Consider the following 18,527-nt stretch of genomic DNA (forward strand, 5'->3'; position numbering starts at 1 on the left):
TTGAAGACATAGAGTAAAAATAAGAGTGGGATCAAAAAAGAAAATAATAGAGTTTAACCGATGGAAAGGTATTTCTCCTTGGAAACCAGAGAGGCCATAACCTAATGTCCAGTGTAATTCTGCACTGGTTGAAGCTTCGTAGCTTCTGGGCAAGGCTAAACATGATTATTGTGCTGAAGCAGTGCTATAGAAAAGTATCAGCAATCACTTAGGAAAGATCTATATGAGATCATAAAACAGAGGCAGTTATGATTTTTCCAGGAGGTTGCTGTGTTATATTCACAAATTAAACACTGGTCTTTTTACATCTTTACCTGTATGAGAGATTTATTCCTGTCCAAATCATTTGATTACAGAGTAAGCAGAACTGTTGATATTGGCGAAGTTAATAACACAACTGTATCCTTAATAAAATCAAAATGCAAAGCAACAGAAAGGAGGCAATGTAATTTTGTGGCCTCTATTCCAGTTTTGTGTTTTAGAAGAAGGAAAAAAAAAACCAACAATAAAAAAGCCCTCCCAAACACATTTAAAATCTGGGATGTAGCCAAAATGCAGTCTGTCACTTATTAGAATTAATGCATTGTGCCCACAATTACCAATCAGTGTTTTTCTTTGTAAAGTTCCTCTTTCATAAATGGATTTTCCTGAGCTGGAAACTATTCAATACAGTTTCAATTTATTTATTTATTTATTTGCCAAATAGATAGCTTTAGTTTGATTTGAATCCCTCTCTTTTCTTCTGTACTTGTTTTTGCCATTAAGTGTCATTGAATGAATGATGTGCAAAGCATTTGGATTATTTTTTTCCATCCCCATTCATACATTTTTCATTTTCCCATTCTAAAATTCTCAAAACTTCCTCAGCTTTTGAAAATTATGTTGCAACTGTGAAACAGTGGTTAATTAGGGGAAAAAAGGCTCCTAATTTGTGTGATGTGGAATTTTATTTTAAATTTTCAACTTAAGTACTCTAAGTATAGTGTAAGTACACACTAAGCAGTTTGAGTAGCATACTACGGTCTAGAACTGAACTGGGGGATATTCTAGATAAATTTTCTTGAAATGCTCAATAGGTTATGTAAAAGTGAGGTAGATATTACACTGCAAGAGAAAGCTCCTTCATGACACAAGAACTGGTAATAAAAATACTCTCCTGAGTGAATGTTTTCTGTCTACAGATCTATATGATAATTTATTCCTAACTTACAATTATTGGCCTGTCTAGTCTTTTGTATTCAAACTCTCAGCTCCAGAAAACAAACATTTCAGGAATAGCTTTTTATACCCAGTTCTTGCCATCACTGGCCTATGGAAACCTGTAAGCCAAATTCTGTGGTTTAAGAGAGCTTTGTTAAGTTTAGTGTTAAAATTTGAATTTCTTCCTAACATCTGTGTAGCATACTTCTGTACAGGAAAACAAACTCCACCAGAAGTTTTGTGGTTTCTGACCTGCTTGACTCAAAGTTTTGAGGAATCTTCTGAATTTGGTGCTGCTTTCACAACATGGGGGTCAGATTCCCTAGTTGTATCTGTATTAGTATACTAAAAAGAGGCAGGGCTCCAGCACTGTTCCATGATAATTAATGCTGATTAATTTTCAGCGGAGCCCCTGGTGGTCTAGGGGGTAAAGGCGCTGCGCTATCACCGCGGAGACCCGGGTTCGATTCCCGGTCAGGGCCACTCCCGGGCAGGTGGGGCTCGTTAGCCCTTAAAGGCAACCCACCTACGTCCTAAGGACCTCGCTGCCACCGTCCAAGCTCGCTTGGTCCCGGCAGATGAACCTTAGGATTAAAGGGTGGGCTCAGTTCCGCGCACACTGTGTCTCACCTAAAAAAAAAAATCCAATGCGCAGGCTGGAAGGTGGAAAGACCTTCCCCGGATCTTCGCTCGTGAAGACTGGCCATTATTAATTTTCAGCATGCTGCCTGGCATGTTTCTGGCCCACACCAAGCAGCATTTTCCCAAGCAGTGCTCAGGCACAGTCGAAGGGATAGCATGTGCCAGGGACTGCTGCCAAGAGGCAGCTACTCTGTTTTGGTAGAGACTTTAGCTGTAAGACAGACCATGCTGCTTGCCCTCGGGAAGAGAAAAGAGGTTTTGATCCTTTTTATTTACTAGTGTAGAAATAACCTCTGAGTGTTATAAAAATAAAACTTAATAGGTATTACCAAGTGATCTGATGAAATCTAACACTGTGTTAATTGGCTGACCCTAACACCATTAAATCTTGTGATTTGCCCTTGATAAAGAAACCATTAATGATAACTTCAGGAGGTGTTCATCCACTGGATTTGTTTTAGCAGCCCATTACTGGGAGAGGAGGGAGAAACTGTGTGAAACTTTAAAAAGCAAAAAGACTCACGTAATCTGTCCTGGTGCAACTGTTAAGCATTTAGCTCTTTTATGGCAGGTGTTGTTTGTTTCACAGATGTCCACCATGCTGCATCCTTTCCCAGGTACAAAGTTTGTATAATGTTTCTTGCATTCACAGTGGGACTAAATCAGAAGGATGCGAGAGGGGAGAAAAAAATTTAGCCATGCACAAATTGTGGTTTTCAGCACAATTTCTGGAATTAGAGTTTGAAGTCAGTGAGCCTTAGTTAATCATCTGGTGAGTTCAAATTCAAATATAAAGTTTACTGATCTTTATACAGCTCCTTTCCAGGTTTTATCCACTCCAGAAAACTACTGGCTCCCATATAAATTTTCTTCAGATAAAGCCCTGCAGATTCACTTTTCTGGCCAGAGAACATTTAAAATCACTGTGGCTAGGTCAATTTTTTAACCACTGTTCACACCCACAGCCCTCTGCTTCCCAAAATGAGCACCCAAGCATACCATTAACAAGTTAGGTGTATCATCACTGCTGTTGTACACACCAGCCTGTGAGTGTCAGCTATGTGCAGCTCATCAAGACATGCACATGAACTGCAAAACAACCCTGAGTGATTGAGTCCCTTTTAGGCTCTTCAGGGTTTCCAAGCAGGTCTTGCTTTTTTGATGGTGTGAGTTTTACACACCCAAATCTGAGCCAGTTCTCAACGTTGTGAATAATGTGTACAGTCTACATAAAATACTGTTCGTTGGTTGTCCTGAAAGACCCAGATTACTTCTTTCCTAAATAAACTAGCTTCAGCCATGTATCTGTAGTACAAGCAGCCTACTAGTCCTATAAGCCCTCTGTGGTCAGAGAGACAAACTTTAGCAGGGAGAAGATTCATTTCAATGCCTCCATTTTGGGGAGGCAAATTGGAGCCAAAACACTCTTAGAAAAAATCCAACACCATTGCCATTCCCATTTTCAGAGGGGAAACATGATATATATGCACTGAAAAGGGAGCTAAAGGGACTCACTCCTGGTCAGTTTGGCTTATGCCAAATCCATGAGTAGAGTTTGACCTCCTTGAGATCTGTTTCCACACCTGCATGGCTCCTTTTTGGAGACAAAGCATTATTTCTTCTTAGGCAGTTACCATAGGAAACATCTGCAGCCCTCATTTAACACTGACCTTTCCTGGACCATCATAGATGCAAATGGTGGACTGTGCAGGGCAGTTCCCATGTGCTGCTTGGCAAGGGTCTACGGGTAAGCAAATCTGACCATCCCCTCTGTAACCTCCTCGACAGGTACATTTGTGCTGATTTGGTCCGAGGTAAACGCAGTCGGCATTGGGATTGCAGACCTCTTTGGAGCATGGGTTGATAGCTTGGGAAAAAAAGAAGTGAGGTAAATGAATTAATGCCCCAAGTTCTCAAAGCAAAGACAAGGACTTACCAGGGCACCTCTATGCCAAACAAAGCCTGAGTAGACTAAACTTTTCATAACAGCCAAGTCCAAAGTACGGTGGCGGCATGAAGGCAGAAGGGAGGAATGTGTTTATGCTAACATAGCAACCAACTGTTTGCTTCTGAACAGAAATGATCTCTTAACTTGGCAAATTGGGTTATAAACAGATTAAAACCTGTAACATGCTCATTAAAATATCACAACTATTTCCTTGTTCGCTGTTGGATTTCAACTAGAGAAGGTCAGATAGGTGGTACGAGGTCTGTACAAGCTTTAAGCACATGTTAGATCAGTTGGAAAATATTTCTCAATACAATAGGCCTTCACTGTTTTCTTTCCGGTAATTAAACAACATAATGTCATCAGTTCAGCTATATGGAAAACTGGCCAGCAAGTACTTTAGTTGAGTCTTCAACACTGCTCTATTTTCAGGACCGTACTAGAAGATCATTAGTTATTTCCATGAACCATTTTTTCGAGGCAATGGCATTGTTCCTTTTCAAAATCAAGCAGTGCTTGGAGAGCATCTTTGTGCACATTCGTGATCAGTTTAGGTTTTGGTTAGGCATACATTGTAGCTAGAAGATGGCAGGCCATGGGCTCACTTAAAAAGTGTTTCTTCTCACTGTTTTCCACTCTTCTCTTCCCTTTCTTACCTCTCAGCTGGGACTGAGAGAGTTGGCAATGCTCAACTTCATTTTTTTCAAGCCTTCTCTTCTGTTCCAATGTGAAATCACACACACAAACATATTCACATGCTCAAAATCAAGCATAAGTAATGCCATCTCCAAGCTGAGCCTGAAACAGCCACCACTATCCTCACTTAAATACTTAGATGCTCTGGAGGAGCTGTTTGATCTCTGCTTCCCAGTCAGTCAAATATAAAAGACACTGTCTTAAACCACTTATCTAAAGGCACTGGGACAGAGGATCAGCATCCATGCAGGCTGCATCAATATAGACCCCAAGAGAGGGAGGGATACTAACATCCTGCTTCTCTGCTAGTTTCTGCATTTTCTTTGTGTCTTACTTGTCTGTGCTGCCTACTAGAAGAAGCTCACATTGCCTGAGGAATGACCTGCTGATATCTTGCTCTTGGATGGTGTTTGAGCCTATGCAGAGAGGATGATACTGTAGTTAGGACCAAGAGGAGTGAATACAAGTATTCCCAGACAGAATAAGAAGCATTGCATTTGTGGCCTGATCCAAGCCAACATTTACTAAATAGTGCTTCCAGCAACAGATGAAGCAATTTTCTTCATTGCAATTGGTCTAGAATGAAGAGCTGGTTCTGTAAGATGTAATGTAAGTAGAGAAAGGAAAATCTGGGCTCTTGTGATACAGTAAATTTGAGCATTCAATGGCAAGTTGAGGAGTCTACAAAGACTCACCTCTAGCTGAGATACTATTACCTTTGTTTCATGAAAAATAGGAAAGCTAAAGTGAGCCTTACTTGTCTGTAGAGTTTATGCTTAGTGATGGAGCTGACCTGCTACATGATGGATGTTCAGTAAATATGAGTCCTTGGTCCCTGGTGTTGATTATTATGGAAGAAAGCTGTGAGGCTGAACTTTAGCAAGCAGAGAGATATGACAGGAGTAGATTTGTAAGCACTGATGATGTGGTATGCACCCTCTGTATTTCAGGGGGTTTCCTACCTTTAGTCTGGTTTCATGGACTGAAACTTGTTAGTAATTGGATGGATGTGATTCTGAAGGAGTCTAGTTTGTGCTTGGGATGTGAACCCACGAAAAATTAGAGTGTGAGGTTTGGCTCAAAACCACATTCCCTATATCTGAACTATAATGCTAATGATGTTGTATTCAAAGAACTGGGTAGACACGAAAATTACTCACGTTCACATCGTCTGCTGTCCCCATGGTAGTTGGGCAGACACGTGCATTCCAGTCGCCTTCCGTCCTCACCTGAGGCAGTACATCTGGAGTTTGCAGGGCACTGCAAGGCCTCACATTCAGCTATTGCTGAGGGACAGAGGGTGATAGGTTAAACTGTGGTTGTGCACTATGTCGGGAGGCATTGCATTCTGCAGCAAACCATTTCAAAGTGTGCCTGATTCAGGCACCATCGATCCCACTGCTGTCATCATTTTTTTCTGGCGACTGAAGTGGTGATGAATGGTTATGGGAGCTCACACACAGGGTTGGAGGTTTGGTGTATGTTTGGTTGCTCTTGTGTGTCTAACCTGAAACTGATTTCACATTTGTCCTTACCAATCCTAACTGTATCAGAGATGCTGAATCTATCTTGCATAGGAAAAAAATCTACTTACGCTGATCGCAGATGAGCCCTTTATATCCAGAGAAGCAAGTGCATCTTCCATCCCCTGTAATTCCACTGTTGCATACTCCATGAACACAGGCACAAACTATATGGAGAAATGGATTTGCTTTACTGAATAATAATGGTTTTCAGAAAGGCATTGTTAGTGCTTACTCACAGCAAATAGGGTACTGGCCAATAACTTCGGCCAAAGCTAGCTTTGACCCGAGTGCCTGAATTTCTAGGCTTCCATTAATGAGAAGAGCAGTATTTGCAATTGCACATATCAGTAAATATGTGCAAAAAAATTCAAAAATACTAATTTTTGAAGGTTCTTAATGGCCCAGGATCTGAAAATCTTCACAGGACACACACTATAAACACCAAATTGATTAGTTGCTAACGTCATAAAACTTGCAAAATTTGATTTACAGTCTGGAGCCAAAATGAGATATAACATGTAATATAGACAGTATAGACAGTTTTATAACTGTTAACAAATTGATTGATTTTGCTTCAGTTCTATTGGTGTCTCTCAAACACCTCAAGAAGAGATGAGCTTTGTGACTTTTTTTTTCCCCATCCCTAAACAGAATTTATTTAGTTAAAAGCATAATTAATCACAGGGTAGATCTCAGGCTTCTTTCCTTTTCCTGTGCTCTGTCATTTCTGGTTATATCCTAGTTATAAACCCTGTGCCAGTAAGCACACAAGCTTCTGCATTCAGAGTCCAGGCAAGTATGGAACTCTGCTGTAAGTGTTTTTTGAAGCCTTAAGTATACTCAAAAAGCTTACTAGTTATAACTGTTTGAATTGTGGTAATGATGCTTTTTAAAAAGGCTACTTACAGTTACACTTGGAAAAGCTATAAGATGTACAGAGTTGTACTGGTGACTCCATGTTTAAGTTGCAGTGATGTAGCACATCCTTTTCCCCTTAAAAATATATCCTGTGTTTATGCAAGTCACCTGCACTACTTAATAATTAACTTCTTACCTATGTTTGTACTCATAATATAAAAACCAGGAATTAGGTATATCTAAGGTATTAGTGAAAAGCAGTTAGCCACAAATGAAACACTCTTTGTATTTTATTTATTCTAGAAAACTCGGAGGAGCTCAAATATCTGAAAGTCGAAGTGTAAAGTGTTGCTTAAATTAATATGCAGTTGAATCCTCTAGTAGCTTCTTGGCAAGTAATTACATGTATGATACTGAATTCATTCAAGTACCCTATCTTCATGAAAACGTTGTGTCTGTTACATTTCTGTGTATCAACACTGTCATCCAGTGGACAGCTGGTGGAAAATGGGCCTTTGAGTCAGCAGTGGTGTAGGATTAGCGTAGAAAGGCGAACACGGATTATTTAAATTGAGACCATTTGTAACTCTTTAGAAGTAACATTATGTAGATCTTGAGGGGAGAAAGGGAGTTTTACTTAGAGATAAACTAAGAACTATTACCACTTGAGAATGAGACAGTTTTAAATTTTTTTTTCAGGCAGTTTCGTAGTTTGTCAGTTTAATTTTCAGCAAGGGTCAGAAAGGTAAATAAAATACTAGAGATCATTAAGAAAAAGGTAAGACTGGGAAAATGTTATATAAATATATAATTGTGATACATATACATTGTAAAAGATACGCGTAGTTTTGATCCCTACCTCATTGTCCACTTCTCCTGATAGAAGTATGGCTAATCAATGAAATCATCAACCAGTCAAAACCCAAAACTAAATCAAACCCACCCTTTTTTATACATTTGACAGAATGGTGGAGCTCCTTGGTACAGGTTAGAGTGAAGAGCAAAAGTAAGCTGGATTCAGAGACAGTCTCTGGGTGCTACTACTCTTTTCCTAGGTATAAACTATTGACCTCCAATATGGTACACTAGGCTAGAAAGATTTTGGCCTGATTAAAAATGGCCTTTTTTTTGAGTTAGATATACTGATTTAAATACCACATGAGTATTGCATGCCTTAATACAGATTTGATTCAGTTTGCAGGTATGCTTGAAAATCTACCAAAACACTGTAAGCCATGGCATATTATGAATTTGATATATTCTCATCCAATATTTTAAACACCATAACAACCTCCTGTATTTAGATCAAACAAATGCAAATCCACAACCTAGGCTGAGAAGAGTATGATATGATAACTGGCTAACAGGGAGTCATACCTGTGGGAACACGTGGATGGTTCTAATCCTTAGTTCATTTGACTGTTGGCTAAAACTAAGATATTCAAGACAAGATCCAGACAGTTTTGTAGAACTACACTGAGAGGCCTTTAGACCCTCTATGCATTTCACTGTGATTTCTTATTGCCTGAATACAGCTTTCATTCACCTTCCTTTATGTAATCAAATGAAGCAAGCTCAAACTTACCTGATGTGCAGTCAGGACCAAATAAATTATCTTCAGCACATTTTTCACAGGCTGTCCCACCAAACCCTTTCTGTGAATTACACAAACAGAAATCAAAATTTAAGTTTCTCATCTATTCTGTACAAATAGATACACGTTTAGCCTCTTGAAAACAGCATCTTTTGCTGCCAAAAGAAAATAATGTGAAAGTTCAATCAGCAAATACAAAAATAACTACCACAATCTAGGCATTGCCTTTTGAATCGTCTTCCCCCCTCCATCTTTTTAAAAATAATTTGTAGATCTTCACTTCAAATTAGATGTTCTGACAATCAAGTTAGCAATAAAGTGCAGTAATCAATCCTAATGCCCTAATCAGTCTTACAATTGTTAGGTTGCATTTTCTGACTACTTCTCTCTCTGTTTTTCACATGTCTGCAGAGGAAGAATTTTTGATGTAAAGAAAATATCAACTAGTAGAAGGGGAGTTAGAAAAGATTAATTTGAGTTGTTTTCTTAAAAAAATATTTTCACCTGAAGTTAAGCACTACATATTGCGCTCCCAGCAAAGGAACACGGTATTGAGAGTTTAGTTGCATGTGTAAGGACTTTCTAATTAGGAAAAAAAGTAATAAGTAATAGCACACTCTTAAAAAATAGAGGAACTCAAAACACCTGTTTCAGGAAGCAAAATGACAAAAGTTTTTAATGATTTCACCTGAACGTGCTCAAGAAATAATAGTGTGAAGATTATTGCAATTCAAGCAAAAAATGAACTCCAAGCTGTTCTTCTCTGCTGTTTCTGGAATACTTTCCTTTAATGTATTTATACAGTGAAACATACCTTGTTCCTTAGCAGAACTTATGTGTTATCATTGTATTTTTTGATTTAAAAGAAAGGAGGTACCTGACAAGTGCATGTTCCATTTCCAGTGATGCCCTGTGAGCACTCTCCTCTCCTGTTGCACGGTGATGCAGCTCCTCCTGGACATGCTAGAAATGACAGTGTTTAAGCCATCAGTCAGCTTGCCCTGACCCTTATGCTCCCCTTGCACAGTTTGGAAGCCTCAGAAGCTGCAGGGTTGTGGGCCAGATAGGGACTTTGGGTGACAGCTGCTCTTTTACAGCTGCCCGAATCTCTTCATTAGAATCTCAGCTTCAGCAGAGACCATCACCCTTTCCTGTCTGTGAACTTAAGCTAGGGACTGTAGTCAAAGGATTGAACAAAGAATAATTTTCTTATTCTAAAGTACCATGTGAGTTTGTCCCTGAAAATCCACCTCTGTCTGCAGACACTCTAAGCTGTTAGCTTTTCTGATACAAGTGGAGTTTGACTACTCCTGTATGTTAATACAACTCTGATGGATTGAAATTTTGTTATCAAATTTATATTTGATGTTAAGTTAGAGTTTAATAAGACTTCCCCCCCCTCCAATTGCATTTGATTTCTGTGGAAAGTTTTTCCTTTTCCCCACTATGTTTGTAGGACTGTGATAATTGATTCAAATGATCTTGGAATTTTGAATTTGGATATCTCAAAAGCAAATCCCATCCAGTGGATTGAGGTCATTAGCAAAACTTGTGTGCCAAAGGTGTGTTATGCTCTTCACATCCTCTTGTGCTAAAACCTTGATTACAGGCAGTGCTATACCAGGTGGGACAGTCTGAACAAAAACCCCAGCCAGCAGGATTGGATAAGAAAAAATGACCATATTTCCAAACAAAAATAGTTTATTTTTGTCTGAAATGTTTTGATATTCAAATTTTTACTAAAAGGTTGCCTACAGGAAGTGTATATTATAGTATTTTTAAGCCAAGTCATTCTGTCAGTTTTTTTGTCCTGCATGGATACCCTTATTTTTCATAGTTGTCCAAAACCCCTCCTTGGAAATGATTTATTAACTCTCTTCCATAAGCCCTTCCTTCCCATAATTAGAATTTCCATTAGGCACCATAATTCAGGTGGTATCTAAATGTATCAAACTCCTACTGGCCTCACAGGTACTCTGCTGTACCTTACTCATAGATTTATTGCTTATAAAGAGTCTCAGAGTTTGTTCCGTGTGAGTGGAGGTGGGCAGCACCAGATTTATGCTCCCACTGCCTAACTTAATCTTGGTTTAGAGTGTTTAAGTAACGTGGAAGTTTTAATAAAAATGAATTTGATTTGGACAGAGTGATGAGCAAATAAGCGGATGCGCCTATGTATACATCAAATATCACTGAAAGCTTTGGCTTTGTACCAATCTGTTAATATTTCTTAATGTATTCCTTAATGTAGTCTGCTAGGTCTATTGTGTTTGGGTAAGCTTCTTGTGAAAAGCCAAAAAATTTAAAGCCAGAAATTTTAATGCAGTTTGTCTCATATGTGTTGAAATAACATGTATTAAGGATTTAGGTGAAATAACCAGAATCGAGGAAAAGTAATAAATATATATAAATATACTTTTACGTTTAACATTGCTTTTAGTGAATCTTGTTTTCTGACTACCATACAAAAACTAAATCTCATCTTTAGGACTTGTGCCAACTGTTTAGTATTCGCACAGAGTGGGAAAATGTTACCTGCATTGATGCTTTTATTGAATGTGCGATGATAGAAAAAACTCAGTTTATGGTATAACTTCTAGGAAATGTTACTTTAAAATTGTTGACAAAATAGGGTTTTTTTGCAGTTGGCATTCATTATACTTTCCCTTGTCTTCACTATATCTTGTCTCTTGTTTTGATACCATCACCAAGGGACAGTTTTATCAGAAGTTGAGCAAATTTACCAGGCAAATTTACTATATTGATGTACAAGTTTGGACAGGCAGATAAGGTGCTTCCTACAACTGGGGGGCCACGGGAGGCAGTGCTGGGACACAGGAGCAATGGTGGGCACAGTCACCTCCTGCCACCCTGGGGAGAAGTGAGACCTTTGCTTCTATTGAGGATGCTTTGAAAAGCAGTGAGAAAAAGATGCCGTTGCTCATCCCTTACAGCTATCAGAATATAGAGACCAAATCTTCATATCTAGGCCAAAAAGCTTAAATCTATCAGCCTTTTTTTTCCCTCATGCAGTTAAATTCAGAACCTCCTGAGTGTCACCAAATGCAGCCTCTTAAAATCCTTCTCTTCGCCTGACTCCCTGAGAGGCTGAAACAGTGGGTAAAGATGTGTTTTGGACCATTTAATTGCATAGAATTAAGTTTATTATTGTTCATTTTTCCCTCTTTAGCTTTACAGTGCTTTCTACTTAGTTGGTCATGCCATACTCCTCTCAGCTGGTACCTAGGCTTGTCTTTGGAGCCGTGTAAATATTTGCTCAGGGAGGGCACCAGTGCTGGGGTAGGGAGTAGCTCCTGCTGCAGTCCATCAGTTACACTCATGGGACATCTGAGATCCACCAGCTCTGGTGTCAGTGGTTGTGTGATGCTGGCAGTGTTAAAAGGCTGTGATCTTTCCTCCTGGACCTTTCCCCACTTGACACTTCTCCCTTTTGACTTTATGACTCTTTAAAGAGGGGCTGGTGTGCGGCTGCATGGCTTGGTGTGCTTTGTGGGAGGGAAGGGGACAAGAGATCTTTCATTCACACTGTGTGGTTCAGCATGTGCTATCATTCAAGGAAGTCAGAGTGCTATTTAAGACCTAGTTTTGTCCTTGCCATCAGATGCTAAATGTAAAGTAAACCCCTAGTCAGGGATTTTTCACTGGCTTCAGGAAGGGCTGTCTTTCCTCCAAACATTTCAAGTTGTGCCATATTCTACTAGAGAGAGTGTGATAACATAGAGAGCTATTTTCTTCCTCCAAATGACAGCAGAAACAATGCTGAGACCTTGATTTCTTGCTTTTTGGGGTCAGGAAGTTTGTCCAAAGGAAGAGAAGGCTTCCTTGCCTCTTAACCCTCCTTCACACAGTGTTACAGGCTCAGGGGCAGTGAATTCTGCTCCTCTCCAGAAATACTGATGCCCCTTGTGTGGCTTCCCAGGGCACCCTGAGTATGGGATGATGAGAACCAAACTGCATTTGGCAGTGGGATGGTAAACCACCAACCAAGTGGTTATGTTCAGAAGAATACATGACCACATACTATGTACTCATATATTTGCTTGTGTTTTCTACTGCGGTAGCTAAAAGTTGGAGTTGGACTGTTTTGCTTTAGTAGATAAATAACTGCTTAAATAATAGCGTGGGCTAAAATTATATATTATATTTTTTTCATCTGTTTTGTGGACAAAAGGACTTCACAGACATTGAAACAGACCTTGACACCATTAACTAAAGAAGGAAACACTCTGGCTGGGCAGGGAAACTTCCTCTGTTGGTCTTGATGCCCATCTGGGTAGCCTGAGATTTGAGGCACTTGTGGAAATGCTGAAAGGCTTTTCCTGAGGAAGAGGTAGCGGGAGCGGGGCACTCCTTATTACCCCTACTTCAGTAATGGCCTTCAGATTCCCTGGCAGTTCAAGAAACTATTTCAGGTTGAGCTGAAAGGGAAGACCCTCCCTGCATCAAAAAGTAGAGAAATAAAGAGATTTGGAAATATTTCAGACACAGATGAGGGTGGTTTTGACTGAAAATGAAACATTTAAACTTGAGGTTTGAAAATCTTAGCCTTTATCTGTTATGGGGATCCTCCCAGTTGAAATAATTTTACAGGTATTGACTGAAATGATTTGTTTTGAAAATCTCAAAACCACAGAGATTTCCTGAGGTTTTTAAAGTTTTATATATTTTTCCTTTTTAAACGAAGCTGTTAATATCTGTTTTTCTTTAAATCATCTAAGTTTAGCTGAAAACTGTTGTTTATTTCTACTTCTAAAACAAGTTCTGAGGAGCAAACTTTCCATAGCAATAGGTTCTGAAAAGAATGAAAGTCACTGGTTTATTTCTGTTCAAATTATATATTAAAAAAACCCCAAAAAACAAAACAAAAAAAAAACAAAAAAAAACAACAACAAAAAAACAAAAAAAAACAACAAAAAAACCCACAAAAAACCCCAAAAAAACCCACACAAAAAACCCCAAAAAACAAAAAACCAAACCAAAACAACTTACCCATGCAGTCTGGGCCCCAGTGTCCCTGGCAGCACTCAGGTTGTTCAAATTCCTTCACACAGTGATGCCGACATCCCGGAAAAGAAAGTGTGTGTGTTTTAATTTCCAGATAATACCTGAGGAAAAAAAGTTGGAGGTGCTTTAAAGCACTTAAAAGCCTCCCATGGGGAAAAATAAAATTCTTAACTTCTTAACTTCCTCTTCTCCTCTCAGTGTCAGACAAGAGCACTTTAAACTGAGTTGCATTGATCTGTCTTTTTTTCTTCATTAAAACATACATTAAATGTAAGGGTCTAAAAAGATTTTTGGGTTCTGTTTCTTTTGAATAGTATATTTATATTTCCCCTCATCCCCCCAACATAAATACCAGCACTTTTCTCTAAGTTTTGATTTGAAATAGTAAATTAAAAATTATTTAATATCAAAGTTGTTTAAATACTAAGTAAACTCAAAATAGTTGCATTTTCTCTAAAATACTTTTTTTTTTTTTTCAGTCTGAAAGACAATATTTCAAATTTACTTTGAGATTTTTTTCCCTGCCCTTCACCCCCTCACCTCCCCAAATTAGCAGTTTTAAAAACCTATTATTTATGTGATAATATATAAGAATAATACATAAATGTAATTTGATACTACATATATTTTTAATATTTTTTGTATAATTCATATCAACTATGAAGAAAAATAAGGAAGAGATTATATGATATCACTCAGAAGAAAATCTGACAACCATTAATAGCAATGTTTATTTTCCTGTTATACCACTTGCTGATCAGGTTTAAGCATCAAGTACTCTGAATGAAGCTTGAGTTCTGGAGTTGATGAAACGAATAGTAAATGTTCTATAATGAAATTGCAAAGACTAGAGCATTTGTGATATGAATCAACATTTTCTCATTCATGATGAGCAATATTAAAGGAGAAAAGCTCTGACAGAGGAGATACCTGCAGTCTGGTATTCCAGTCCCATTGGTAATTTTGGTGTAACCAGCAGGGCACTGGGTGTCGAGGTTTAAAGAGCAAGGTACACATTCAGTTTTCATTCTAATGAGCAGCTTTTGATCACATTGCTTCTTCATCTGTAATAGGAAAAGAATAATTAAAAAGAAGGAAAAACTGCCCCCGGTGACATATCTGAAAAAATTTAACTCAGCTTTGCTCTCATTCACAGCCGCAAGCTCTTTCCTGTTCAAGAGCTAAACTGTGTCATAGACCACATATCAGGGCTTTGCAGTAACCTCGTCTGCACAAAATATGTCCAACCATTTAGGATCAACCCTTCCAGTGTAATATTTTTCTTGAGAGTGCTTTATTAACAAATGCTAAGTTCATCAGACTTAAAAGTCAGGTTACTGAGACAACACCAACCTAGGGAGTGTTACTTCCAAAGTTTCTGACAAGTGCCTTCTCTATTCAATGGCAAAATTAAACAAGATGTGGAGTAGGCTTCTCATGGCTCTGAGAACACACAGAGCACAGCACAAGCCTGTGGAACAACGTTCCTCTCAAAAGTGGACTTTGTATTATCAGCACCACTGTATTGGACTAAAGGGCTTGGGAAACCTGGCTGTAGTGTTATAACTTAAATGCCAAAGGCTTGTGCCCCTTGCTGTAGTGGTCCTAGTTTCAAGTATACAAATCTGACAAATGACTCAAGAAGGTGACAAAAGGAGAAAAGGCTTAGGGTGTTGTCACAGCAGTGGCATTATATTTTGTGGCTGTAGAAATCATAGAAGTGAAAATGTCTATAAACCTGATATAGTGTCTGTTTCCTGCCATTTAAACAGCCAACCTATTTTAGAGCAGCAAGTCTTTGATGAGCTGCACCTAATGTCAGCTTCATCTTCTTTCTTCCTGGTATTTGTAGAAGTAAGTTCATAATTCACAAATGGTGAGAAATGATCTAATGCAGAGTATGGTTTTTAAAAACCAGCAGTCCAGGTAGTACTGGACCTTCTGGGCACGCGTGGGATGCTGACACCTCTTTGCAGAAGCTCACAATTGGTCTAGGTGGGTACACTGGCACCTTGGGCTTCCTATGTGTCCCATTGCCTGGTAGTCCTGGATGAAGCCTCTCAACCCTTTGGTTCCTCCTCTTGAGAGATGAACATTTCAGTAGCAAAGCTTGTGAGGATGTATCACAGACATGATAAGGAGATTCAGTTTCATAACCTCTGAAGGACTCCTACCGATTGTCATCATCCAGTTATAAGTCCATTTCAACATCCATTTAGTTGTCAAATTTTAGTCTATAAATGCACTGTTTAAATCTAATTTGGGTAACACTCAGGTATTTGGGTAGTCAAACCCCTTGCCATGTAGATGCATTTCAGGTATCTTTGAAGTAAAAATGTGACCTTTTTCCAGATGTGGGTATAATGTGGACACAGCTTGATCAGACACCTGGTAAAGCAGTGGTGAGCAGTGCCATGCTGGGAGGGCTGAGCAGCCTTTCTGCCCTTGCAGCAGAACCCAGCACTGGTGAAGCACTGTCCAAGACCTGGCCCTTTGGGCATCAGTGTCCCACAAACTCAAACCAGAGCACCTCCGCACTTTGCTTTCCCTCCAAAACCACCTGGCGAGGCAACAACACGAGGGAGCTTGAATATTTCAAGCTTTTCATAATCCTGATGCTCAGCATCAGTGAGACTACATTAACAGCTCATCCCTAAGGGGAGCACCAGAGCACTCATGCACAGGAATAAGATCCAAGCAGCACAAATGCAGCAGTCCACGCACCTGAAACCCTGTAACATTTCCACTGAGTAGTATCATTACTGATAATGTTGAAGAATCATAAAATCTAGAGTGCTGGCTGATTTTTTTCTGTGTCTTTTACTAAGTATGCTACTAATGCCCTGCTCCTTGCACTTGTGTGCTGTAAATCTGAGGCTGGATAATCTACTGGGCCTGTAAGATATTCAGGTCCAGAAGTGGAAAAGCTGTTGGCATTAGTGGTTGAAATGATCTTATTGCAGAAGTTGTTATCAAAAAGAAGGAATCCCACAACATTTCACTTTTGGAACAAGAAAATTCAAATACATTTTCGAAAAGTTAAAATCTAAATAAAAAGGACATAAACCCTTTCCCTATCACCAACTCTATAATATTGTTTAGAAATGGTGGTGTTATTTCAACTTTCTCCCCTTTCCTCATTTTCCCTTTTTGTTTTAGGGAAAATCAAAGAAAGTTGAATTTGTAGTGACTTTTTTTTTTTTTTTTTGAGGTAGAATAAATTTAACACATTTCCTAGTACTTTTTGTATGTTTCAAAATGTTTTTTAGTTTAAAAAACATAACTTAATGACCACCACCACCAAAACACCTGAAGTGCCTTCCCTCCTTCCCTTCCCTTCCTCCCCTAAATTGTCTCTGCCCTTTTTTTTCCTCTTCTACGAGTGTTTTTATTTCAGAATGCAGTAAGTTAAAGCCTTGTGTTGTGATGTGAGACAGTTTAGAGGAGTGAATCACTGTTGAACTCCTGATTTAGATTTGTGACCCAATGCTTCCTGCCCCTCTGCAAGGGTGATGGAAACATATGTTGTGAAATTTCACAGACCCATAGGATTTGTGCATGACAAACCTACCACTTTCCCAAAAGACTGCAGATCTTAAGTTTATAACTTTGTACAATAACTTTAAATAACTCAATTCCTTAGTTTTTTTTTCCTTACCTGTCTGAAACAGCTTTCCTTTCTTGTAGTCAGTAGAGTGAATAATTTTCACTATAGAAAAATTTCTGCTTTCATCTTCTGATTTATCTGAAATCCTAAGAATTTTCTTTTGATAAATGCATCAGCTACAGTCTTTTGCCACATTTGCCTTTTTTCAGAGACTTTTTTGGTGTACTGATAACATTTCATTTGAGCCAAATTTTTGTGGGAAGTAAACAGATGCACTTCTGTTATTTCAGAGGACTGAATTACAGAGTTTGTGGTTTATAATTCAGTGATTGTTAAAGATTGTTAAAGTTTTTCTTCTCTAAGTATGTATCAGATAGATATATCTATCTGATAACTGCTCTCTCTATAACACAGAGTAATCCAGACATATAATAATCCGTTACTTAAATAAAAAACTGTTTCTTACCTCATTTTGGACTTGTGACGATGAACAGAGTTTCATTGCAACCAAAACAGCAAAAAAGAATAAAAAACCTGAATTTTTTTCCATTGTGAAAAATTGGATTTTTTTTTTCCTATTAGAATCCTCCAAATGTGAAAACTCAAATTCAGACATAAAATGATTGTTCTGCAGAGGTGCTATTTCTTCTGCATTCTTAGGTAAATAGTTTACCAGGACTCTTGTGTTCCCCTAGATAAATGAGTATGTGGAACTTGCCCAGGCAGGAGAGATTTCAAAATGCAGGGTATTAGCTGAAAGTTTTCACTGGAAAGCTGAATAAAGCCTTCCTAACTGAATGACAGGATATCCTGACAGGGCTCTGATCATGTATTCCTCTCTCTGAAACTGTTGACAGTACAAAATGAAGGACACTGAACTGTTATTGACAGCAGATGATTTCTTCTTTTAGGTGGGCATTGGTAGGGGGCTGGAGTAACTACTGTACTTGTTATCATTCATTTGTTTAACTAATCTAAAGGGCAGCAATGGATCGCTGGAAGTTGTACAATAGCCTAATTTAAGGGTGGGTCCCCTGGATGTGGTTTTGGGAGAAATACTAGTGACTTTATCTCGGGAGACTAAATGATCATCTTCCAGCTTTGGCTAGCTGGATAAAAAGAGGCATTTTTTTCCCCCCTTTTTGCTGTTTTTGTTAAATCATTTTGACTAATTTTCTGGAGCTAAGCAGAGGCAAATTAACTGTGTTACCTTGGATATGGTTTGGAGGGATGAGTATGCAGACATTTTGATTTGACAAAAGCAAGACTGTTCTTTTTTCTCAGAGCTCTTTAACTCTTTTCTAGTGCTACTCTTTGCTACTTCTCTGGTCAGTCTTGTAAGGGCAGACTCTCTTGCGCCTTAAATACCTGATAATTTGGATGCCTCCAGGTTCTTTGTGCCCCTGGCCTCATAATTTTTTTAGTTATTTG

The 18,527-nt window shown here is 38.7% G+C and overlaps 1 protein-coding gene across 1 annotated transcript in view; it reads right to left on the reverse strand.

Annotated features, from left to right (window-relative positions):
- STAB2 (stabilin 2) overlaps positions 1-17,846 on the reverse strand; it is an 82,708-nt gene extending 64,862 nt beyond the window's left edge. The window contains 9 exon segments of the mRNA XM_050324963.1: positions 2,366-2,499; positions 3,513-3,709; positions 5,647-5,772; positions 6,081-6,176; positions 8,456-8,525; positions 9,342-9,427; positions 13,475-13,590; positions 14,420-14,553; positions 17,563-17,846. Coding sequence (XP_050180920.1) covers positions 2,366-2,499; positions 3,513-3,709; positions 5,647-5,772; positions 6,081-6,176; positions 8,456-8,525; positions 9,342-9,427; positions 13,475-13,590; positions 14,420-14,553; positions 17,563-17,712 — 1,109 coding nt within the window. The 5' untranslated portion in view covers positions 17,713-17,846.
- Positions 17,847-18,527: the final 681 nt, after the last annotated feature.

This window comes from Myiozetetes cayanensis, unplaced genomic scaffold (genome assembly GCF_022539395.1).
Source record: "Myiozetetes cayanensis isolate MyiCay16 unplaced genomic scaffold, myiCay2020 scf3, whole genome shotgun sequence".
Classification (NCBI taxonomy): Eukaryota; Metazoa; Chordata; class Aves; order Passeriformes; family Tyrannidae; genus Myiozetetes; species Myiozetetes cayanensis.